Consider the following 24,807-nt stretch of genomic DNA (forward strand, 5'->3'; position numbering starts at 1 on the left):
GAAGCTCCAAGGTCACACATGGCCTTCTTTATTCCCACATTGCCTATTTTGCATGAAACCGCAAACATTCCTCTATCTTTGCATTTGACTGGTAGTTTTCTTTGGATGACAGCTGAAACACACTCCCCCACACTTACCTTTTCATGTTTAGCAAGTTTCCTCCTATTGGTGCATAGCTCTTTGAGAAATTTAGCATACCTTGGTATTTGTTTGATAGCATCAAGTAGAGGTATGTTGATTTCTACCTTGCGAAGTGTCTCCAATATCTCTTTTTCCTCTTTCTCCTTTTGGGACCTTGCAAATCTCTTTGGGAAGGGAGGAGGTACCTTGAATTTCTCCATAGGTTGATGTTTCTGCCTTTGACTTGATTCTGCCTGGTCTGTTGATTTGGGCAAATCACTTTCTGCCTTCTCTGGAGAATTGGGCAAACCACTGCTGGACAGCTTAGTTTGCCCAGCGATCGGGTCAGTTCCTACGAGTAAACTGGGCAAATCACTGCCCTGATCACTTTCTGGCAGAATTTCTTCCATGGTCTGTTTTTGCAATTTTTCAGCCCTATTGTCTTGCAACTCCTTTCCACTCCTCAATGTGATGGCACTAGCATTTTGCCTTGGATTTATCTCAGTTTGGGAGGGTAGACAACAACTTACCTGTGCTAGCAATCTAGTTGTGCTGGATTCTCCAGGGGGCTGGTTTGTTTCAGAAATTTCAGCAGATTTTGGTTCAGTTGGGGCACTTCCGGCAGTTGCTGGTTTATGGACAGCAGCAGGGGATGTAACAGGTACTTCGGCTGGTGCTGATTTATGGGCAGCAGTGGTTGTGGCAGTTTGACAGCAGTTGCTGTCTCTATTTTCAGCAACTTGGACAGCAGCAAATTCTGTAATTTCTGGTGTAATTTTGGCAGTTTCAGCAAGTGCAGCAACTTCTGGTTCAGTTGGGGCAATTTCTGAGGTGGCTGATTTTTGGACAGCAGGTGCTGTTTTTGCAGCAGGAGCTTCGGTTGGTGCTGATTTTTGGACAGCAGCAGGTTCTACAGTGGTGATTTGTGCCGCAGATTCAGCAGCTTGGTCTGTTTCTTCGTCATCGTCCCATAGATCTTGAAGCTCTTCCTCCCTTCTTAATATGTGCGCGTTCATTGAGTTGACCGCTTGATCCACTTGCTGTTGGAGAATTTTCCCAGAAATTTCCAATTTTCTCACCATCTCTTCAAGTTCCATATGGGAGTTTTGAGGTGTTGCTTGGGCTTGATAGTTTTGGTAGTAGTCAGCCCTTGCATAGCCATAATTCGGATTGTCCCCCCAACATGGATTGTATTGCAGATCTCTTTGGTAGTCATGGTCTGTCCTTGTATAACCATAGCTCATATTGTCTCCCCAACCTAAATTATATGTGTCAAGGTAGGGATTATGTCTTGGCTGTCCATAGAATCCTTCAAATGCATGTGCTTGTTGAAGTTGTTGAACTTGTCGAGCTTGACTATAATTTCTTACAATAGAGGTTAGTTCAGAAATTTGAGAAGAGAGAAAAGACATACTTACCGTAGCCATGCTTGTAAGGTCTTGGCAGTGCGTTCAATTTCAGGATCATAAAGTAGAGCTTCTTTACGATCAGCCCTGATCATAAAAGGAAAATACGTTAGTTTAAATCAATTCCCCGGCAACGGCGCCAATTTTTGATAGGCGGTTGTCGAAGCCGTCAAAAATAAACCTATTATCAATCAACAAATAAATTTGTAGATAGTGGCAATAGGGTCGAACCACAGGGAATTGACACTAAAGATCTTCCTAATAATAACCAAGATAAGTAAATAACAAATAATTAAAAGAGGGGGGTTTGAGTTGATGAATTAAAACTAAATAGCAAAAGAAAGCAATAATTTAAAGATGAGTAAATCAATAAGAGAAAAGCTTCTAGTTGAAGTATGGATCTTATTTCAGATTGTTTAGAATTGATCATTGATTCTTTAATATTCCTATTTATCTCAATAAATTAGTTTAGGATGTGGAAGACGCTTCTCACAATCCAAATTCCTCCTTAGTTCTAGTTTGATTAGGAAACGTTCGCTACTCAAACACTAATCAACAAGTTGCCAAGGAACGTCCTTGGGGCATTATAGCATCGAACAACTGTTGATTGCATTAAGACTTAGAGAAACCCAATTCTATCCTTGCCAACCGCGTGGTCAAGTTTAGATTATGCAATTTGATTACATGTGTATTTGAATAACCTAAGCAATTACGGACCTAAATCATTCAAACAATATTACTTAAGCAATTTAAAAGCAATGGGCCCTTATTGATTCTAAAAGCAAAGTAATAATTATGGAAAGCTCAAATTGCATAAATATTGAGAATAAATAGAAGCTTAACAATGGAGATTTAAATCTCCCAATTCATACAAAATCTGAAATTCACCAACTTCAACTAGAAAAGAAGGGGTTTAGCCACTCATGGTGGACTAAATACACAAAAAGATGAAAAGAAAAGAAAAAGGAAGATGCTGGAGAGTTTCTGGCGAGTTGAGTTGCTGATCAGAAGATGATTTTCTGGTTTGGAAGTCCTCCTTTTATAGCTGAAGAATTCTCTCATCTAGGGTTTTGAAATCCCTTTTTGATTTGGTGTTGGACTCCTCTTTTGATGTTGAATTTAATTGCAATTGGATTTCCTTGGATGAGAAGCTCTTTCGTGGCTCTTGGATTTGTGTTGGAAGTGATTGGATTGGATTTGGACTTCTGAAAATTCGAATTTCTGTTTGCTGCCAATTTTCCCGCTCTGCTGCAATTTTCTGCTGTCAAAGTGATTTGCCCGGTGCTTTGACCAGTTTCTTCAAGTGATTGGGCAAATCACTGACCAAATCGCTTCTCTGTGAGTCAGTCCTCTGTGTCTCTGCGAGTGATTTGACCAGTGATCTTCGAGTTTCTTGGGCAAATCACTGCCCATATCACTGCTATCTGTTGCCTCCGGATTTCTGCCTTAGCTTGATCAGAGCAGTGATTGGAGCAGATTTTTGGGCAAATCACTGGGCAGATCACCTTTTTGTAAATTTTCTGCACTTTTTCTCCAATTTTCCAATTTCTTCCTTTTCTGTAAAAACAAGATAAAAACCATAAATTAAACTAAAAAATGTGTAAATAAGCAATAATAATTATGATAAAAATGTGGCTAAATTATGCTTGATCAAATACCCCCACACCTAGCTTCTTGCTTGTCCTCAAGCAACAAATAACTTAGCCAATCAAGCCCCCTTTTTCCTTAGAGCCTAAGTTCCACTTAATCAGCCCCCCTAGACTCCTAAATTGAAGTATCACAGTATAGAGTACATGCACTAAGGTCATCCTCTCCTTTCCTTGTTTCCTTTCACCTACCATGGTCAAGAGAAAGGTTTTTGGTTCAATCATGCTTATTCCTTTATGTTAGTTTTAATGCAACCCCTAGGAGTGATTTGCCCATTTTCTTCTCTCTTTCTTTTTATTTTTATTTTTATTTTTAGCAGCACTTATTCTTATCCTTGCCTGAAAAAGTCACTAACCTTTTTACGCGATTGTGTACATGGGTGATACACCCCCGGTTACTCAGTTAGTCATTTGTTCAAGTGGCTACTAGCTCTGTTCATAGTCTAGACCATCGAAACGTATTTGCTTGAAAAAGTCATTGACCTTTTTACGCGATTGTGTACATGGGTGATACACCCCCGGTTACTCAGTCAGTAACTTCTCCAAGTTGTTTTAAGGCACAGTTCATAGTTTTAGACCATTGGAACAAGTTTATGATTTGTGCTTTGTGCTGGTTTTTTATGATAGTTTGGGCAAATCAACTCATAGGGAGTTACACTAGCTTTGTGTTTGCATGCATTTGTATTTTTATTTCTCTTGACCTTAGCACATTTAAGGATTCAATTCAAGAGAAAAACTTCCTAAGTGAAGGTAACATACTGTGAATGATTCAATTTAGGCTTAAAGGGGTGGCAAATCAATGGGGTCATGAGATAAGGGTACTCTTTCAACCTTGTTATCTATGTTGAGTAGAGCAATTAGCTACAAAATTCTGTGTGTGTGTGCAAAAAGTGTGTGCAATAAGGGGTAAAAATAATGCAAAAAGAAACAAAAAGAAATCAAAAAAATGGAAAGATGGTGTGATCAGTGAATAAAGACTCTCTAGTACCCCCACACCTATCCCACATATTGTCCTCAATGTGTGAATAAACATATAGAAAAATGAAGGAGAAAAGGGAAAGATATTTCCTGGCCTGGGGGTGATTTGACCAGTGACTTGGGCAAGTACTGGGCAAATCACTGGGCAAATAGCTATCTGTCACGGTGCTGGGGCAGAAAATGGTGAACCAGCAGCTGCAACATGCTTTCCATGTGCTGCATCCTATCTTGAGCCTCCACCGAATGGTCTTGAGGTGCCTTTTATGTCCTCCAAGGTCCACCCAATTGCTTTCTTGTGCTTCCTCAACACATCAAGGAGCTTTTCCTCTTCTTCTTGGCTGAGCTGGTTGGAAATAATTACTGGAAGTGTATTTCCAGCTCCCAAGTAGGCATATTTGAGGTGGCTAGGCAAGGGTTTCAGATCTGGTGCATTCTCTGTCTGCTGGTTTTTTGTCTGCTTACTGTCTGATTTGAGCTGTGATTTGAGCAGATTTTCTGGTATTCTGGGCAAATCACTGGGCAAATCACTCACTTCCAGCAAGTTACAGCAGTCTGCTGTTTTCTTTGTTTCAGTGATGTTGCTGTCCACTTCTTCTCTCCTGCAAAGACCTTCATAGAGTAAGTTTTCTTGATCAAAATCAAAAATTTCTTGACTTAAATCATCAATTATATCAAGGCCATAAACAGGAGAAACATCATTGGGGAATTTCATGGCATCATAAACATTAAATTTTATAATTTCCCCTTCAAACTCCATGGTCAATGTGCCATCATGCACATCAATTTTTGTTCTTGCTGTGCTCAAGAATGGTCTCCCAAGTAAGATATCAGAGGTGATGTTGCCCTTGTCCTCCTCCATGTCAATCACATAAAAATCAGCTGGGAAGACTAGTTGGTCCACTTGCACCAACACATCTTCAAGCACTCCTTTGGGGTAGACAATGGATCGATCAGCCAATTGGATCATAATGCTGGTGCCCTTGAGTGTACCTGCATTCAACAAGTTAAAAATAGAAAGAGGCATGACATTTATTGAAGCTCCAAGGTCACACATGGCCTTCTTTATTCCCACATTGCCTATTTTGCATGAAACCGCAAACATTCCTCTATCTTTGCATTTGACTGGTAGTTTTCTTTGGATGACAGCTGAAACACACTCCCCCACACTTACCTTTTCATGTTTAGCAAGTTTCCTCCTATTGGTGCATAGCTCTTTGAGAAATTTAGCATACCTTGGTATTTGTTTGATAGCATCAAGTAGAGGTATGTTGATTTCTACCTTGCGAAGTGTCTCCAATATCTCTTTTTCCTCTTTCTCCTTTTGGGACCTTGCAAATCTCTTTGGGAAGGGAGGAGGTACCTTGAATTTCTCCATAGGTTGATGTTTCTGCCTTTGACTTGATTCTGCCTGGTCTGTTGATTTGGGCAAATCACTTTCTGCCTTCTCTGGAGAATTGGGCAAACCACTGCTGGACAGCTTAGTTTGCCCAGCGATCGGGTCAGTTCCTACGAGTAAACTGGGCAAATCACTGCCCTGATCACTTTCTGGCAGAATTTCTTCCATGGTCTGTTTTTGCAATTTTTCAGCCCTATTGTCTTGCAACTCCTTTCCACTCCTCAATGTGATGGCACTAGCATTTTGCCTTGGATTTATCTCAGTTTGGGAGGGTAGACAACAACTTACCTGTGCTAGCAATCTAGTTGTGCTGGATTCTCCAGGGGGCTGGTTTGTTTCAGAAATTTCAGCAGATTTTGGTTCAGTTGGGGCACTTCCGGCAGTTGCTGGTTTATGGACAGCAGCAGGGGATGTAACAGGTACTTCGGCTGGTGCTGATTTATGGGCAGCAGTGGTTGTGGCAGTTTGACAGCAGTTGCTGTCTCTATTTTCAGCAACTTGGACAGCAGCAAATTCTGTAATTTCTGGTGTAATTTTGGCAGTTTCAGCAAGTGCAGCAACTTCTGGTTCAGTTGGGGCAATTTCTGAGGTGGCTGATTTTTGGACAGCAGGTGCTGTTTTTGCAGCAGGAGCTTCGGTTGGTGCTGATTTTTGGACAGCAGCAGGTTCTACAGTGGTGATTTGTGCCGCAGATTCAGCAGCTTGGTCTGTTTCTTCGTCATCGTCCCATAGATCTTGAAGCTCTTCCTCCCTTCTTAATATGTGCGCGTTCATTGAGTTGACCGCTTGATCCACTTGCTGTTGGAGAATTTTCCCAGAAATTTCCAATTTTCTCACCATCTCTTCAAGTTCCATATGGGAGTTTTGAGGTGTTGCTTGGGCTTGATAGTTTTGGTAGTAGTCAGCCCTTGCATAGCCATAATTCGGATTGTCCCCCCAACATGGATTGTATTGCAGATCTCTTTGGTAGTCATGGTCTGTCCTTGTATAACCATAGCTCATATTGTCTCCCCAACCTAAATTATATGTGTCAAGGTAGGGATTATGTCTTGGCTGTCCATAGAATCCTTCAAATGCATGTGCTTGTTGAAGTTGTTGAACTTGTCGAGCTTGACTATAATTTCTTACAATAGAGGTTAGTTCAGAAATTTGAGAAGAGAGAAAAGACATACTTACCGTAGCCATGCTTGTAAGGTCTTGGCAGTGCGTTCAATTTCAGGATCATAAAGTAGAGCTTCTTTACGATCAGCCCTGATCATAAAAGGAAAATACGTTAGTTTAAATCAATTCCCCGGCAACGGCGCCAATTTTTGATAGGCGGTTGTCGAAGCCGTCAAAAATAAACCTATTATCAATCAACAAATAAATTTGTAGATAGTGGCAATAGGGTCGAACCACAGGGAATTGACACTAAAGATCTTCCTAATAATAACCAAGATAAGTAAATAACAAATAATTAAAAGAGGGGGGTTTGAGTTGATGAATTAAAACTAAATAGCAAAAGAAAGCAATAATTTAAAGATGAGTAAATCAATAAGAGAAAAGCTTCTAGTTGAAGTATGGATCTTATTTCAGATTGTTTAGAATTGATCATTGATTCTTTAATATTCCTATTTATCTCAATAAATTAGTTTAGGATGTGGAAGACGCTTCTCACAATCCAAATTCCTCCTTAGTTCTAGTTTGATTAGGAAACGTTCGCTACTCAAACACTAATCAACAAGTTGCCAAGGAACGTCCTTGGGGCATTATAGCATCGAACAACTGTTGATTGCATTAAGACTTAGAGAAACCCAATTCTATCCTTGCCAACCGCGTGGTCAAGTTTAGATTATGCAATTTGATTACATGTGTATTTGAATAACCTAAGCAATTACGGACCTAAATCATTCAAACAATATTACTTAAGCAATTTAAAAGCAATGGGCCCTTATTGATTCTAAAAGCAAAGTAATAATTATGGAAAGCTCAAATTGCATAAATATTGAGAATAAATAGAAGCTTAACAATGGAGATTTAAATCTCCCAATTCATACAAAATCTGAAATTCACCAACTTCAACTAGAAAAGAAGGGGTTTAGCCACTCATGGTGGACTAAATACACAAAAAGATGAAAAGAAAAGAAAAAGGAAGATGCTGGAGAGTTTCTGGCGAGTTGAGTTGCTGATCAGAAGATGATTTTCTGGTTTGGAAGTCCTCCTTTTATAGCTGAAGAATTCTCTCATCTAGGGTTTTGAAATCCCTTTTTGATTTGGTGTTGGACTCCTCTTTTGATGTTGAATTTAATTGCAATTGGATTTCCTTGGATGAGAAGCTCTTTCGTGGCTCTTGGATTTGTGTTGGAAGTGATTGGATTGGATTTGGACTTCTGAAAATTCGAATTTCTGTTTGCTGCCAATTTTCCCGCTCTGCTGCAATTTTCTGCTGTCAAAGTGATTTGCCCGGTGCTTTGACCAGTTTCTTCAAGTGATTGGGCAAATCACTGACCAAATCGCTTCTCTGTGAGTCAGTCCTCTGTGTCTCTGCGAGTGATTTGACCAGTGATCTTCGAGTTTCTTGGGCAAATCACTGCCCATATCACTGCTATCTGTTGCCTCCGGATTTCTGCCTTAGCTTGATCAGAGCAGTGATTGGAGCAGATTTTTGGGCAAATCACTGGGCAGATCACCTTTTTGTAAATTTTCTGCACTTTTTCTCCAATTTTCCAATTTCTTCCTTTTCTGTAAAAACAAGATAAAAACCATAAATTAAACTAAAAAATGTGTAAATAAGCAATAATAATTATGATAAAAATGTGGCTAAATTATGCTTGATCAACGGGCAATCCTCATATTTTTACTAGCTTTCGATCTCATAAAGCACATTCTTATGTTATTATAGCTGATGGGCCAACCTATAATGTTGAGGTTCTAGGACTGTTAAACCTACTCCTTCTATTACCCTATGATCTGTGCTAAGTTGACCTAATCTTGCCTTTAATTTAATTTCTGTGAGTAAACTTACCAAAGATCTAAATTGTTGTGTTTTCTTTTTTCCTGATCATTGTCTCATTCAGGATCTTGTGACGAAGCAGATTATTGGTAAAGGACATGTATCTGGGGGTCTCTACATTTTGGATGCATGGGTGCCTCAGCCTATTGCCTGCTCCAGTGCCGTGTCTCCGTTTGAAGCACATTGTCGGTTGGGACACCCTTCTTTACCAGTTTTGAAAAAGTTATGTCCTCAATTTCATGAGGTATCTTTATTAGAATGTGAGTCATGTCATTTTGCAAAACATCATCGAATCTCTTTAAGTCCCAGAGTCAATAAACAAGCTGAGTCTGCTTTGAATTAATTCATTCAGATGTTTGGGGCCCATGTCCGGTTGGATCTAAGACTGGATTAAGATATTTTATTACTCTTGTGGATGATTACTCTAGAATGACTTGGATTTATTTTATGAAGCATCGTTCAGAAGTGTTTTCTCATTTTTTTGCCTTTTGTGCTGAAATAAGACTCAATTTAATATTTTTGTGAAAAATTTGCAAAGCGATAATACTAAAGAATATATGTCATAATCATTCCAGGTTTATATGACTTTACATGGTATTCTTCACCAATCATCATGTGTTGATACACCCGCTCAAAATAGGGTAGCTGAAAGGAAGAATCGACATCTTCTTGAGACTGCTAGAGCTCTATTGTTTTAAATACAAGTTCCTAAAGAATTTTGGGCTGATGTTGTCTCTATTGCATGCTTTCTCATTAATCGCATGCCCTCCGCAGTACTAAACGGTAATACTCCTTATAATGTCATCTTTCCCAAGAAGTTATTATTTGCTCTCGAACCACGATTGTTTGACAGTACTTGCTATGTTTGGGATGTCAGACCTTATTTGACTAAACTTGATCCTAAAGCTTTGAAGTGTATTTTTTTGGGATATTCTCGCCTTCAGAAGGGGTATCAGTGTTACTCTCCAGACCTCAATAAGTATCTGGTCTTAACAGTTGTAGTCTTTTCCGAGAAAGTTCCTTTTTATCCTGTTGCATAAATCTAACATGCCAGTTTTAACTTTACAATCGAGAAAAACAATTATTAGTTTGGAAAAGTGTTTGTTGACTGTCATTTTATCCGTGAGAAAATTCAAGAAAATTTAATTTCCACCGGTTATGTGAAGATAGGAGAGCAATTGAGTGATCTATTCACCAAATCTTTAAATGGGTCTCGAATATAATATTTTTCTAATAAGTTGGGCATTATAAATATTTATGATCCAACTTGAGGGGGAGTGTTACAGGTTATATAGAAAGTAAATATGTTAATATAAGAAATAAATATTGATAGATGGGTTAGTTATTTAAGCTCAGAAATTGTATAATCATAAACTTAATTTTCCTTTCTGTTTAGATACCGTCTTTCATATATAAATAGATTGTAATCTCTATTTTGAAATATAACAAAATATTATATTTCTACACGAATAAGCCGAGCACAATCTAAAAAAAATAGAAATTGAGTATTGATACCCAAAAATCTGATCTTCTTACGGACACATTTCCGAGATCATAAATGCACCTCATGAATTAAAAACCTAAAAAAATATTCATATTCAATTTGATAGGACGTATCACAAAAATGGTCAGAACGACCAAAAATATATTATACCTCTATTAAATTCAATTAAGAATTTTTTTTTTTAATTTCACCGAAAGACTACCACTTTGCATCTCTAAAACCTGAACTTTCTCAAATAAAGACCCGATTCTATTACTTTTATTTACTCTTAACCAATTCTAGTTTATTAATTTTTTTCATTTAAATCAAATTATTGTCTAGATGGAATTATTTCGAATATAAGTTCATCATATAAAAATTATTTTTCTAAAAAATGCATAATATATATATATATATATATAAACCATTTAGAAAATCATAGTGGCCATGTGCAAGAGAGCATAAATTGTTTATATTAAAAGGGCATTTATCCAACCCCACATGCTTTCAACTCCTATATGTCTATACAAATTAGACTTTTGTTAATTCTTTGTCTTTGGAACTAAAACAAATATAAAAAACAAGGAAACGGTTAAGCATTTGGTAGGCATAAAAACACCAGTTGATTCGCTGATTTCTTTACAAAATAAACCTTAAAATTAGCAAAATCATTCAATCACAATAATAAAGGTAGTCAATAAACCACAATAAATCAAAGACAGAAAATTTTTGTAGTTATGCAGAGAAATTAAAATTTCATATTGATATGTGGATCTCATAATATTTTAAATAGTTTTTTTTAATTTTAAATTACGTATTAAAATTATATTGAATAAATATATATGTATAGATATATATAAAAAAATTTTGATACAATACTATAAGAATTATATATAAGAAAGGAAATAATATCTTAGTAATATAAAAATTATCTCTATAACTTATATGTGAGAAACCAAATGGGCATCACCATTGCTTCAACACTTAATCAAATTTTGTGTAGCGGAAGGAGGGAAAAGAAAACACACACACTAATATTCAATAAGCAAAATAAAAGTCTGACTTGGGATGGATTATCATAATATTGCGTGTTCAAGGCAATGCTAACTAATTAATCACAGCATGGATAAAGCTGTTTTAAATAATTGAGCAGAACGTCGATGCTGGTCATTAGTTCTGAAAAAGAGATGGGATGTGCTGGATATATGGAATTTTATAAACAAGAGACAAAGTTTCAACTTAAACCTCCATTAAATTATATCTCAATAATATGCAGGACTTCAGATACAAAGATTCCATCACACTAGTATAAAAGGAACAAGGAGCTGGTGTACGCTGCATTGTAGACATTTACTTGGATTCACATTTCTCTTCGTATACTAGCTAGAAGAAGCTGAATTGAGAAATATTCACTTAAAAATCTTGAACATGAAGACCCCTTTTCTCTTTGTCTGTGTGATTGTTTTGTGTGTGACTGGGTTTTGTCAAGGAGGTGCTTTGAGGAAGAAATTCTACAAGACATCCTGTCCTCAAGCAGAGGATATTGTCAGAAGGGTCACCTGGAGCCATGTCTTAAGCAACCCCAACTTGCCTGCAAAGCTTTTGAGAATGCATTTTCATGACTGTTTTGTTAGGGTAAGACTCATGCATGCATGCTTATGTTAGTCTAAATATATAGTCTTACACTTGAAGATAAGACACTCCCTGAAAGTTTTCTTGTTGTCCAAAAAGAAAGAATTCATGACTAACTCACACATTTGGAAATTGAATTTCAGGGCTGCGACGGCTCTATTTTACTAAATTCCACTGCTACTAGCACTGCGGAGAAAGATGCAATTCCAAATCTAACTTTATCAGGATTTGATACTATTGATGCCATAAAATCAGAGTTAGAGAATGCATGTCCAGGAGTTGTATCTTGTGCTGACATCTTGGCCTTGGCCGCGAGGGACTCAGTTTCCTTCCAAGTATAAGTTGAAAATGAAACCGTTATACAAATTCTTGCATGTCTCATATAACTAATGCATCTATTGCTTCTCGTGCAGTTCCAAAAACCCATGTGGGAAGTGCTTACTGGTAGGAGAGACGGCAACGTTTCATTAGCTTCCGATGTCTTTTCTAACCTTCCTTCGCCCTTCTTCGACTTCTCCACTCTATTGAAAAATTTCAAGAACAAGGGTCTCAACGTCCATGATCTAGTTGTACTATCAGGTACATAATATATATTGTCGGTCCCAGGAAATTACTTAGAAAATGATGACATATGTGTATCAGGGACTAATAAATGCACTTGAATTATGTAGGCGGACACACCATTGGAGTAGGCCACTGTAATCTCTTCAGTAACAGACTCTACAACTTCACAGGCAAAGGCGACCAGGACCCTTCTCTGAACTCCACATACGCAACTTTCTTGAAGACCAAATGCCAAAGTCTCAGTGACGCGACCACCACCGTAGAGTTGGATCCTGGAAGCTCTCTAAACTTCGATAGCAATTACTTCGTTATCCTCAAGGAGAACAAGGGTTTATTCCAATCCGACGCAGCCCTTATAACGGACAAGATCGCAAGAAACATTGCTGGAGAGTTGGTTGATTCGGGAACTTTCTTCGTTGAGTTTGCACAGTCAATGAAAAGGTTGGGAGCAGTTCAAGTTCTTACTGGCACTGAAGGGGAGATCAGGAACAAGTGCAGTGTAGTCAATGCCTAAGCGATTCCTTCTGCATGGCTCTGTTCTTCTTGGATTATTTTGTGTTGTGATTATTTGAATTATTTAACCTTTTAAGGGCCAATGTACTTTTGATGGGAAAAATTGAAAAATTCTTGCCATGTAAAAGGAAATAAATAAATTAGATTAAATTTCATTTGATACGCTTTAACAAGGTCAACTTTACCAGATTTCAATAGAATTTCATCAAAATTTTCGAAAATATTATTGAGTCGTTTTCTTTTAGTATAATTTTATAGATAAATTTGGATTATAATATTTTTTTTTCAACAAACTTATTAGGGTGACTATTTCTATGTAAACTTTAGCAATTTTATTCAAGTAGAAAAGCTAACAAAAATTGAGTAATTTATGCTGACAATTAAAACATTTATTTAGAATAAACTACTTATTAATTTTTTACTTATTCATATTGATATAATTATGTACTTCACTTGAAAATAAGATTATATAGTAAGAGCGATCTGATACTCAGTCCCATCGAGGAAAAAGAAGATCCAGATGTTTCAAATCTCAACTCTTCGTCAAGACTCGTCCTCCCAATTATAGGGCGAGCCTCCTCAAAAAGTTACCGTTAGTAGATACAATCCAGTAGATTCCTATTACGCCTATAATCGCGGGATCCCACATCAACTAACCAGTATTAGTCAGATTTCCAGGAGATTTGACAACAATTTCTATTTTCTTGCAGTATAAAAACATATGAACACAGAGCTAAAATTACACAATTCTTACACAATTATTGTTACATTTAAACCATTACATTACACTCGCACTTATCTTTAATTTACTGATTTGAATCTCGGAGTGGCCATCGTAGACGCCAACTACCTCACATTTCTTTTTCTTGCAAATTGACCAATCGCAACACAGTTTTGTTTCAGCCACATCATTTGATTCCATTGTCGAAAAATCTATTGAATTCTCTCTATTCAATTGGAGTAGAAACCAGTATCTTATTCCCATTCTTTTAAAAAGAAATCTTTCTTTCCTTTTCTATTCTCTAAAATGGCTAACAATTCACGAGTTGTTACTAAGACTGTTGCCAACAAGAGCGTAATAATTTTCTCCACTCTTGGTAATGGACAAAATACCCTATCAATAGTCAATGAAACTGATTTGAGCAATCTAAACAGTAAGTAGATAATTCAATACTTAAAAAGGTTACAAGCCACTCTCGAGCAGTATAAAGTTCGGGAGGAGGAAGAGGAGCCAGGATAAGGGAGGATGCTTCAATCAATACCCCAAGAACTCAAATAGAGGCAATTCAATGCAGTCCAAGGAGAAGCCAAAGCTGGAGGAAGAGGAGTCGTCGAACGAGACTCCAAAGGATATCGACTGGAAAGCTGATACTTAATAAAAATTCTTTTTTCTAAGTTATTGTTTCCATAGCCACGAGGAGGGTATCCTCCATGTGAGTCATAAGGCGAGGGTAAATACCATAAAAAAGTTTAAAATTATTTTATAGAAAAATATAGAAGCTGCTAGATATTTGGTCGAGTTTTAACCCTCTAATAATTTTTTAAAGAGATTATTTAAATCTTATTTGATGATGGTTGGATGATTGTTATAAATGAGTACAGGGCATGTAAATACTCAATGAAAATAATGATAGGATATGGGGAAAAATATTTTTCATTAAAATCATAGAAGGCCAATCGAAATGTGCTATATGATCGGATCGTGAAGACAATTGTCACTTTCGAATATGAAGAATCGAATATCAGCGGGGGACTTCTGATATAACATAATAATCACCCAAAATAGACCATATGCTGGCACTCGAAGACAGAGTCACGTGGCAAGAGTCTGATCAAATGATATTCGATCATATCAAGGGAAAAAAAAGACTCGGACGCTTCAGATCTCAGCTTTTCGTCAAGACTCTCCCTCCCAACTATAGGGCGAGACTCCACAAAAAGTTACCGTTAACATATACAATCTAGGAGATCCTCATTACACCTATAATTGTAGAATTTCATATCCACTAGTTGGTACTAGTTGAATTTCTAAGAGATTTGATAATCATTTCCATTTTCTTACGGTATAAAAGCAAATGAATACAGAAATCAAAGTGCAGAATTCTTACACAATTACTATTAAATTCAAAATATTATACTTACCCTTATTTTCAATTTACTTATTTAAGTATCGGATTGACTGTCATAAACTCCAATCACTTTATATATTATTTTTTACAAATTAATCAATTACAGTATTATTTTATTTCAGTCACATCACATATGAATGTTGATTTTTTTTTCAAGATTAATAGTAAAAAAATTTTAAAATTTTTTATTTTTAATGGATGTATCCTAAACTTTTCTTTAATAAATAAACTTTTTACGCGGTTTAACTTTGAGAGTAAATATATTTGTAAAAATTATCCATCTTAATTTTTTTATTAATAAAAAAAATAATATTATATCTGTTAAAAATACAAAAGATATAATAATAATAAAATCTTTTTATTTTAAATATATTCTTGAAGATTATTAGATAAAATAACTCAAATATTTATGAAAAATTATATTTCTATCATAAAATTTATTTTTTAGTCAATAAAACTAAAAATTTTAAATTAGTCATACCAATTCATTACAATAAATTTAAAAGTTAACAGATAAATTGATTCAAAAAAAAAAGTTAACAGAAATTATAATATGCTTATTAAAGTTTTATTTGATAAAAATATAATTTTAAAAAATAAAAAAAATCAAAATTATACTTTTATAATTATATCCTATATTTTTATATTTTAATAGATTTATCCTATCATTAACTATAATAATGTTTGTAATTAAAAGAGTAAAAATAAATTATAGAACATAGTACAAGGGATATTTGTTAAAAAAAAAAATTAGAGTACATCCATTAATTTTTTGACATTAACCCCATTTTTTTTTAATACTGGGGCCGTTCTTGTTTAAACTTGTTTTATCTAACCAATGGAGGATTAATGGTAATTGAAGGGATTAATTGAAATAGTCCGGCTCAAACTGATCCAAATAATTTTTGGACTAGTTTTTCATTTGAACCAAAATGGTTAACCCAAATTATTTAGTAATTTTGTGCTAGCTATTATATACAATTCGAAATTACCGTATTCCGCCGATGTGAAACTATTGCAACTGAATCGGATATAATTACTAATCAGGACCGGACCTTTAGGTATTGTGGTTCGCTAGTACTTCGGGCGACTCTACCTTTTCTCATACATGTAGCCCTTTCTTCGCAGGTCCACTAGATCCGCACAATGTCTGATCCAGGGTGGCTCTGATACCAATTGAAATAGTTCGGCACAAACTGACACAAATAACTTTTAAACCCACTTTCCACTTGACCTGTTTAGTAGTTTCGTGCTAACTATTATATACAATTCGGAATCGGCAAAGTAGGACCAAGCCAAGTTATTTAGTAGTTTCGTGCTAGCTATTATATATAATTCGAAATAGCCGTATTCCACCGATGTGGGACGATTCCCCAAATTATTTAATAGTTTCGTACTAACTATTATATATAATTTGAAATTGTCGTATTCTACTGATGTGGGACGATTTTTCAAGTTAGCAGGTGAACGTCACACTCTCCCCTGTTAAATTTGCAACGTCCTCATTACAACTGAATCGGATACAATTGCTAAACATGATCGAACTCTTAAATATTATGATTCGCCAGTACTTCGGACAGCTCCATCTCGTCTCACACGATTCTTTCCTCGCAGGTCCACTAACTCCATACAATTTATTTGATCCAGAGTGGTTTTAATATCAATTGAAATAGGCCGGTCCAAACTGGTCCAAATAACTTTTGAACCCACTTTTTAATTGGTCCAAAATTATTAACTCAAGTTATTTAATAGTTTCGTGCTAATTATTATATACAATTCAGAATTGTTATATCAAAATGATTAATTCAAGACTACTTATTATATATCATTCGGAATTGTAGCATGGGACGATTTCTGGAGTAGCAGGTGAATGAGGCATTAATATATACAATTATAAATTTGAATTAATTCTTAATTTGTTTTATCTAACCATTCTAAGAGGGACACTTCTATACTTGAATGCTGTGCTTCCTGCTTCCTAATTAAATTAAATTAAAGAAAAGGTTGACAAAGTATAAGTGTCTAAAACTTGACAATTTTGGGTGTCTATTAATTGCAAAAGTCAAGTAAACAGATGATCACAGAAAAACAAAATACAATTAGGTGAAGTTTAGATTTAAATAATAAATATGATTCCAAACTATTAATTATTGAATGGGTAGTTGCGAAATTGGCTGCATGATTACTTGCATGAACCATGCATCCCCTACATTCTCCCTGGTCCTAGAAATTGTAAAGCTTACTCGGAGATTATCATTATTCTCTAATATTATAATAAAATTATTCATCTTGTACTATATTATGAAGAAACTACAAAAATTAATGAGGTGAACGACAGCTATCTCTACTCATTTAGCTCGATCGGCGACTGAAAAAGAAGAATAAGGAAGCCTGAGGCGCTAATCCTGCTGTACAGCGCAGACAAGAAGCCATCATCAAGAACAGAAAGCAGATAAGAATAATAGAAACAGATGGTGTAATTAACAAATATTGGTCTCCTCTGCCTGCCAGGTTTCTTTGAGCCCATATTTGATGGCATGTGTTTAGGGAAATTGTTGAAGCTAACCATTGCACTTCTCCACTTTGACCTTATCACTTCAATCAAAGCCAAATCATTGGAACACCAAATTCACCAAAGCCCATTACGGCTACTCATCTCATTAATTAGGTGCAACCATAAAATAAAAACCATTAGAAAATCATAGTGGCCATGTGCAAGAGAGCATAATAAATGTTTATAATATAGGGCATTTATCCAACTCCTCCTGATGCTTTCAATACTTCTATATGTCTCTGCAAATTTGACTTTTGTTAATTCTTTGTGTCTTCAGAACTAAAACAATAACAAATATAATCCTTAATAAGGCAGTTGTTAAGCATTTGGTAGGCATAGAAACAGCGGTTCATTCGCTGATTTCTTTACAAACTAAACATTAAAGTTTGACCTGAAGTGGATTATGATAATATTGTGTGCTCAAGGCCATGCCAACTAACTAATCAGACCATGGATGAAGCTTTTCAACTTTTTAAATAATTAATTTGAGCAGAATGCATGTCATCAGTTTAGAAAAAAATAGATGGGTTGTGCAGCATACATGAAATTTTAAAAACAAGAAACCAAGTTTCAACTTAAACCTCCATTAAATTATATCTCCAATATCTGGACTTCCGACAAAAAGATTCCATTACACCAGTATAAAAGGAACAAGGAGCTGCTGTACACTGCATTGTAGACATTTACTTGGAATCACATTTCTTTTCGTATACTAGAAGAAGCTGAATTGAGAAATATATTCACCCAAAAGTCTCAAACATGAAGACCCATTTTCTCTTTGTATGTGTTATTGTTTTGAGTGTGATTGGGGTTTGTCAAGGAGGTGCTCTGAGGAAGAAATTCTACAAGACATCATGTCCTCAAGCAGAGGATATTGTCAGAAGGATCACCTGGAGCCATGTCTTAAGCAACCCTAACTTGCCTGCAAAGCTTTTGAGAATGCATTTTCATGACTGTTTTGTTAGGGTAAGACTCATGCATGCATGCTTATGTTAGTCTAAATATATAGTCTTACACTTGAAGATTAAGATGCTCCCTCAAAGTTTTCTTGTTTCCAAAAAGAAAGAATTCATGACTAACTCACGCATTTGGAAATTAAATTTCAGGGCTGCGACGGCTCTATTTTACTAAATTCCACTGCTACTAGCACTGCGGAGAAAGATGCGATTCCAAATCTAACTTTATCAGGATTTGATACTATTGATGCCATAAAATCAGAGATAGAGAATGCATGTCCAGGAGTTGTATCCTGTGCTGACATTTTGGCCTTGGCCGCTAGGGACTCGGTTTCCTTCCAAGTAAGTATAAGCTGAAAATATTATTATTATTATTATTTTTTACAAATTCTTGTATGTAGCTCAAAACGCTTATGCTTCCACTGTAGTTCCAAAAGCCAATGTGGGAAGTACTTACTGGCAGAAGAGACGGCAACGTTTCATTAGCTTCCGATGTCTTTTCTAACCTTCCTTCGCCCTTCTTCGACTTCTCCACTCTCTTGAAAAATTTCAAGAACAAGGGTCTCAACGTCCATGATCTAGTTGTACTGTCAGGTATATAATTTATATTGCTATAACGAGGAAATTACTTTAAAAACATGATTATATCCTTGGATATCAGGGACTAATAAATACATTTGAATTATGTAGGCGGACACACCATTGGAGTAGGCCACTGTAATCTCTTCAGCAACAGGCTCTACAACTTCACAGGCAAAGGCGACCAGGACCCTTCTCTGAACTCCACATACGCAGCTTTCTTGAAGACCAAATGCCAAAGTCTCAGTGACTCGACCACCACCGTAGAGATGGATCCTGACAGCTCTCTAAACTTCGATGGCAATTACTTCGTTATCCTCAAGGAGAACAAGGGTCTATTCCAATCCGATGCAGCCCTTCTAACGAACAAGATCGCAAGAAATATTGCTGGAGAGTTGGTTGATTCGGGAGCTTTCTTCGTAGAGTTTGCACAGTCAATGAAAAGGTTGGGAGCAGTTCAAGTTCTTACTGGCGCTGAAGGGGAGATCAGGAACAAGTGCAGTGTAGTCAATGCCTAAGCGATTCCTTCTGCATGGCTTTGTTCTTCTCGGATTATTTTGTGTTGTGATTATTTAAATTATTTAACCCTTTAAGGTCCAATAACCTTTTGACGGAAAAATGTGTGAGCTAGTTTGCGCGGAAGATTGAAAATTCTTGCCATGTAAAAGGAAATAATTAAATTAAATTTCATTTAATATGTTTCAACAATGTCAACTTTATCAGATTTCAATAGAATTTCACCAAAATTTTCAAAAATATGTTTAAGTCATGGTATTTTAGTATAATTTTACAAATAAATTTGAATTATAATTTTTTTCAACAACCTTATTATTGTGACTATATTTCTATATAAGTCTAATTTTGCTGTTTGTTTGTTTTGTGTTTATTTTTTTTTTTCAGCATTTTATTTTTTAAAATATTTACTTACAATAACATACTTATTATTTTTTCCTTATTCATATGAATGTTGATTTTTTTAAGATTAATGGCAAAAAAAATTTAAACGCAAAAAAAATTTAAAAATTTTTCATTTTTAACGGATATATTCTAAATTTTTTTAATAATTTTTTTAATACTTTTTAATAATTTATTTTTATCTTTTCGTTACTAATGTCATTAACTTTGAGGATAGATCTATTATAATACAAAATTACATGATATAATTATAAAAACTATAGAACTTAAGTTTTTCATTAATAATAATAATAATAATAATAATAATAATAATAAAGCGTTCTATTTTAAATATTTTTTAAGGAATATTCGATAAAATAATTAAAATATTTATAAAAAATTAAATTTATATTATCAACTTTAATTTTTAATCAATGAATCTAAAACTTTAAGATTAGACCATCTCCAACCTATGCACCATTATTTGCACAATTTTCGTGTTTTACATTAAAATAGTGCAATATTATCTCTAATCTTCTACACCATTTTTAACACCAAAAAAAATATTTTATTTATATTCTTCTTTCTCTTTAAAATTATATTATTTATTTTACTTTAACTTTATTTATATATTTCGCTCAAAAAATTCATATAATTTTATATATTCACTCTAAATATTTATATATTTTATATTTTCATTCAATATTCAAATATTTAATTATTTTATAAATAAACAAATAAAAATATATTAATTATAAAAATATATTAATTAAATAATAATTATAAAAAAACATTACTTAAACATTAATTATAAATGTACATTAATAAGTTAATTTATTATAAATATTATTTATAATTGTGAATATATTAATTTAAATTAAATTTCAATAATTATAAAAATATAAAATAAATTAAAAATATAATAAATTATGAGAGTGAAAAAAAATTAAATTTAATTGAAAATATATATAAGTTTTGAATTATATTATAAATTAAAAAAAAATAGAAAAAAATATAAATTTTGAATTGTATTTTAAATTTAAAAACAAAATGCTGCTACAGTGTCACTGGTTGGAGATGGCCTTAGTCGCGTCAATAAATTAAATTGAATTTAGAAACTTAACAGATAAATTAATTATAATATAGTCATTAAAATTTTATTTAATTAATAAAATAATTTTTTAAAATAAATATTTTTATGAATATTAAATTTAATAATATTCTATTTTTATTAATTATATTACTTTAAAGTAAATAAAATATTTTTTTGAAATAAATATTTTTTACATTTATTTAGATAAAAAATAAAAGACATTATTATAATAGTAATAATAACAATAAGATAAATAAAGTATAAAAATTATGATGAAATTATAATTTAAAAAATAGAAAAAAAATCAATATTACATTTTTATAATTATATTCCGTAATCTTTTATTTTACAGATCTATTATAACACTAATCACTATTAGTCGTATTACATGATGTCTTTATTACAAAAAATTATAGTGTACATCTATTAAAAGTTGAAAATTTTATAATTTTTATTTAAACTCGACATGAACCAGATCTTTATAAATTTTCTATAATTTTTATATTTATGTATATATTTTAATTATTATATTATTTGTAATATTCATTTATTTTCTGTTCGGTAGAATTTATTTCATTAATAAAAAATTTGAATAAATTCTAATAAAATTATGTATCATTTGTTTTTTTAAAATTAAAAAAAAATTCTTCTCTTCCAAATAAAAATTTTAATAAAAAAAATTAAACAAAATTTTGTAAAATATTTCATTCAAAGCAAGGGGTTAATCATAACTGAAGTGACTAATGTAAGCAATTATAAAATCGAATTAATTCTTAATTTGTTTTATCTAACCATTCTAAGATTAAAAATTCTATAGTTGAAGGCTACTGGGATTCCTGCTTCATAATTAAATTAAGCAAATATATAAAAAAAGAATCGTGAATGAAATGAAATGTATTAAAGAAAAGGTTGACCAAGCATAATTGTCTAAAACATGACACTTTTGGGTGGCTATTAATTGCAAAAGTCAACTAGGTTTAGTTTAGCTTTAAATAATAAATTCCAAAATATTGATTATTGAAGAGGGTAGTTGCTGCAGGATGTGGCTGTAGTGTCCCATATAGGCCATGCTTATGCAAATTCCACCAACACTTGAGCGCTAATCCTGCTGTACAGCACAGACAAGCAGCCATCATCAGGAACAGAAACCAGCTGATATGAATAATAGAAACAGATGGTGTTATTAACAAATATTGGTCTCCTCCGCCTGGTTGGTTTCTTTGAGCCCAAATTTGATGGCATGTGTTTAGGAAAATTATTGAAGCTAAGCTCTCTTTGACCTTATCACATCAATGAAAACCAAATCATTGGAACACCAAATTTAACAAAACCCATTACGGCTATACTTATCTCATTAATTAAGTGTAAGCATCATTTTAAAATGTAAATGTAAGTTTAGGTCGGAGTTACGCATTCCCCTTATTCTTTTTTTTTGTGCTGTTTTAGTTACGTATAACTGTCATTTTATTACAGTGTTATTTGTTCATGTTACGCAGATTCGTAAGTACAAGAGTACCAGTCTGTCTACCCTCGTCAGACGGTTATTTAATTCTCTTTTGGTGTGCATACTGATAGAACCATGATTTAATTGGGCTTGCTCTCCTACCCCATCACATTAGATGAATTAGGCTCTTTTTTAGCCGGTCTAAATTTTTAATCAATTCGATCTATTTTGTCACAGACTGGATAACACGTTGATGGATCGATTTGCCTAGTGGGTTCTAATGAATTTTGATTTTTTTTTCAGTGTCCGGCCTCTGTCAGTGTCAAAAATCCGACAATTATCGATATATATAAATCATTTAGAAAATGATGGTAGGTATGTGCGAGAAAGCATAATAAATATTTATAATATAGGACATTTATCTAACTCTTGATGCTTTCAATAGTTCTATATGTCTATGCAAATTTGACTTTTGTTAATTCTTTGTATCTTCGGAGCTAAAACAAATATAATTGTGCAGAACGTCGACTCTTGTCATTACTTAATGGGTTGTGCTGGATATATGAAATTTTATAAACAAGAAACCAAGCTTCAACTTAAACCTCCATTAAATTATATCTTCAATACTATGCATTGATTATCTGGACTTCAGATACAAAGATTCCGTTACACCTAGTATAAAAGGAACAAGGAGCTGGTGTACTCTGCATTGCAGACATTTACTTGGAATCATATATCTCTTCGTATACTATCTAGAAGAAGCTGAATTGAGAAATATTCACTTAAAAGTCTTGAACATGAAGACCCCTTTTCTCTTTGTCTGTGTGATTGCTTTGAGTGTGATTGGGGTTTGTCAAGGAGGTGCTTTGAGAAAGAAATTCTACAAGACATCATGTCCTCAAGCAGAGGATATTGTCAGAAGGGTCACCTGGAGCCATGTCTTAAGCAACCCCAACTTGCCTGCAAAGCTTTTGAGAATGCATTTTCATGACTGTTTTGTTAGGGTAAGACTCATGCATGCATGATTATGTTAGTCTAAATATATAGTCTTACACTTGAAGATAAGACACTCCCTGAAAGCTTTCTTGTTGTCCAACAAGAAAGAATTCATGACTAATTCACACATTTGGAAATTGAATTTCAGGGCTGCGACGGCTCTATTTTACTAAATTCCACTGCTACTAGCACTGCGGAGAAAGATGCAATTCCAAATCTAACTTTATCAGGATTTGATACTATTGATGCCATAAAATCAGAGTTAGAGAATGCATGTCCAGGAGTTGTATCTTGTGCTGACATCTTGGCCTTGGCCGCTAGGGACTCAGTTTCCTTCCAAGTAAGTATAAGCTGAAAATGAAACCATTTTGTATGTATCATAAAACTAATGCATCTTTTGCTTCTTGGTGCAGTTCCAAAAGCCAATGTGGGAAGTGCTTACTGGCAGAAGAGACGGCAATGTTTCATTAGCTTCCGATGTCTCTTCTAACCTTCCTTCGCCCTTCTTCGACTTCTCCACCCTCTTGAAAAATTTCAAGGACAAGGGTCTCAACGTCCATGATCTAGTTGTACTATCAGGTACATAATATATATTGTCGGTGCCAGGAAATTACTTAGAAAATGATGACATATGTGTATCAGGGACTAATAAATGCACTTAAATTATGTAGGCGGACACACCATTGGAATAGGCCACTGTAATCTCTTCAGCAATAGGCTCTACAACTTCACAGGCAAAGGCGACCAAGACCCTTCTCTGAACTCCACATACGCAGCTTTCCTGAAGACTAAATGCCAAAGTCTTAGTGACACGACCACCACCGTAGAGATGGATCCTGGCAGCTCTCTAAACTTCGATAGCAACTATTTCGTTATCCTTAGGGAGAATAAGGGTCTATTTCAATCCGATGCAGCCCTTCTAACGAACAAGATCGCAAGAAATATTGCTGGAGAATTGGTTAACTCGGGAGCTTTCTTCGTAGAGTTTGCAGAGTCAATGAAGAGGTTGGGAGCAGTTCAGGTTCTTACTGGCACTAAAGGGGAGATTAGGAACAAGTGCAGTGTGGCCAATACCTAAGCGATTCTTTCTTGCATGTCTATGTTTTTCTTAGATTATTTTGTATTGTGTTGATTTAAATTATTTAGCCTTTCATGGTCCAATGACCTTTTGATGGGTAACATAATGTGAGCTAATTTGTGGAAAATTGAAAATTCTTTCCATGTAAAAGAAAAAATAATAAATAAATAAAAATTAATTTGTTTTAATAAATAATAGACTAAATAGTAATTTCCTCTTAATAATTACATACTAAAATTTAATTACTTTTGAATAAAAATATTTAGGCCTGGCATTGGGCCCAAAGAAACTAGCAAGAGTTTGGGTTTAATGGGCCAGTTGCGCTTGATGGGCTCCATATTTCCAGAGTTCCAG

At 34.4% G+C, this 24,807-nt stretch overlaps 2 protein-coding genes across 2 annotated transcripts; both read left to right on the forward strand.

Annotated features, from left to right (window-relative positions):
- Positions 1-11,413: 11,413 nt before the first annotated feature.
- On the forward strand, positions 11,414-19,578 carry LOC110614799. Its single transcript, XM_043956547.1, has 8 exons — positions 11,414-11,656; positions 11,797-11,988; positions 12,067-12,232; positions 12,325-12,728; positions 18,140-18,379; positions 18,520-18,711; positions 18,798-18,963; positions 19,060-19,578. Exons 1-8 carry the CDS (start codon positions 11,450-11,452, stop codon positions 19,464-19,466), a joined length of 1,974 nt encoding a protein of 657 aa, XP_043812482.1. The 5' UTR covers positions 11,414-11,449; the 3' UTR covers positions 19,467-19,578.
- Positions 19,579-23,176: 3,598 nt separating this feature from the next.
- Positions 23,177-24,553, forward strand: LOC110614274 (peroxidase 24). The gene is made up of 4 exons (XM_021755775.2): positions 23,177-23,383; positions 23,524-23,715; positions 23,789-23,954; positions 24,047-24,553. The coding sequence occupies exons 1-4, from the start codon at positions 23,177-23,179 to the stop codon at positions 24,451-24,453; spliced, it is 972 nt and encodes a 323-aa protein (XP_021611467.1). The 3' UTR covers positions 24,454-24,553.
- Positions 24,554-24,807: the final 254 nt, after the last annotated feature.

This window comes from Manihot esculenta, chromosome 5 (assembly GCF_001659605.2).
Source record: "Manihot esculenta cultivar AM560-2 chromosome 5, M.esculenta_v8, whole genome shotgun sequence".
In the NCBI taxonomy this organism is placed as follows: Eukaryota; Viridiplantae; Streptophyta; class Magnoliopsida; order Malpighiales; family Euphorbiaceae; genus Manihot; species Manihot esculenta.

Excerpts from the sequence above, each read along its gene's own strand:
- LOC110614799 (XM_043956547.1), top strand. The coding sequence starts at position 11,450 with ATGAAGACCCCTTTTCTCTTTGTCTGTGTGATTGTTTTGTGTGTGACT. Across the intron at positions 12,233-12,324 it reads TGATCTAGTTGTACTATCAG|GCGGACACACCATTGGAGTA; the intron begins GTACATAATATA and ends TGAATTATGTAG. Across the intron at positions 18,380-18,519 it reads TTCATGACTGTTTTGTTAGG|GGCTGCGACGGCTCTATTTT; the intron begins GTAAGACTCATG and ends ATTAAATTTCAG.
- LOC110614274 (XM_021755775.2), top strand. The coding sequence starts at position 23,177 with ATGAAGACCCCTTTTCTCTTTGTCTGTGTGATTGCTTTGAGTGTGATT. Across the intron at positions 23,384-23,523 it reads TTCATGACTGTTTTGTTAGG|GGCTGCGACGGCTCTATTTT; the intron begins GTAAGACTCATG and ends ATTGAATTTCAG. Across the intron at positions 23,955-24,046 it reads TGATCTAGTTGTACTATCAG|GCGGACACACCATTGGAATA; the intron begins GTACATAATATA and ends TAAATTATGTAG.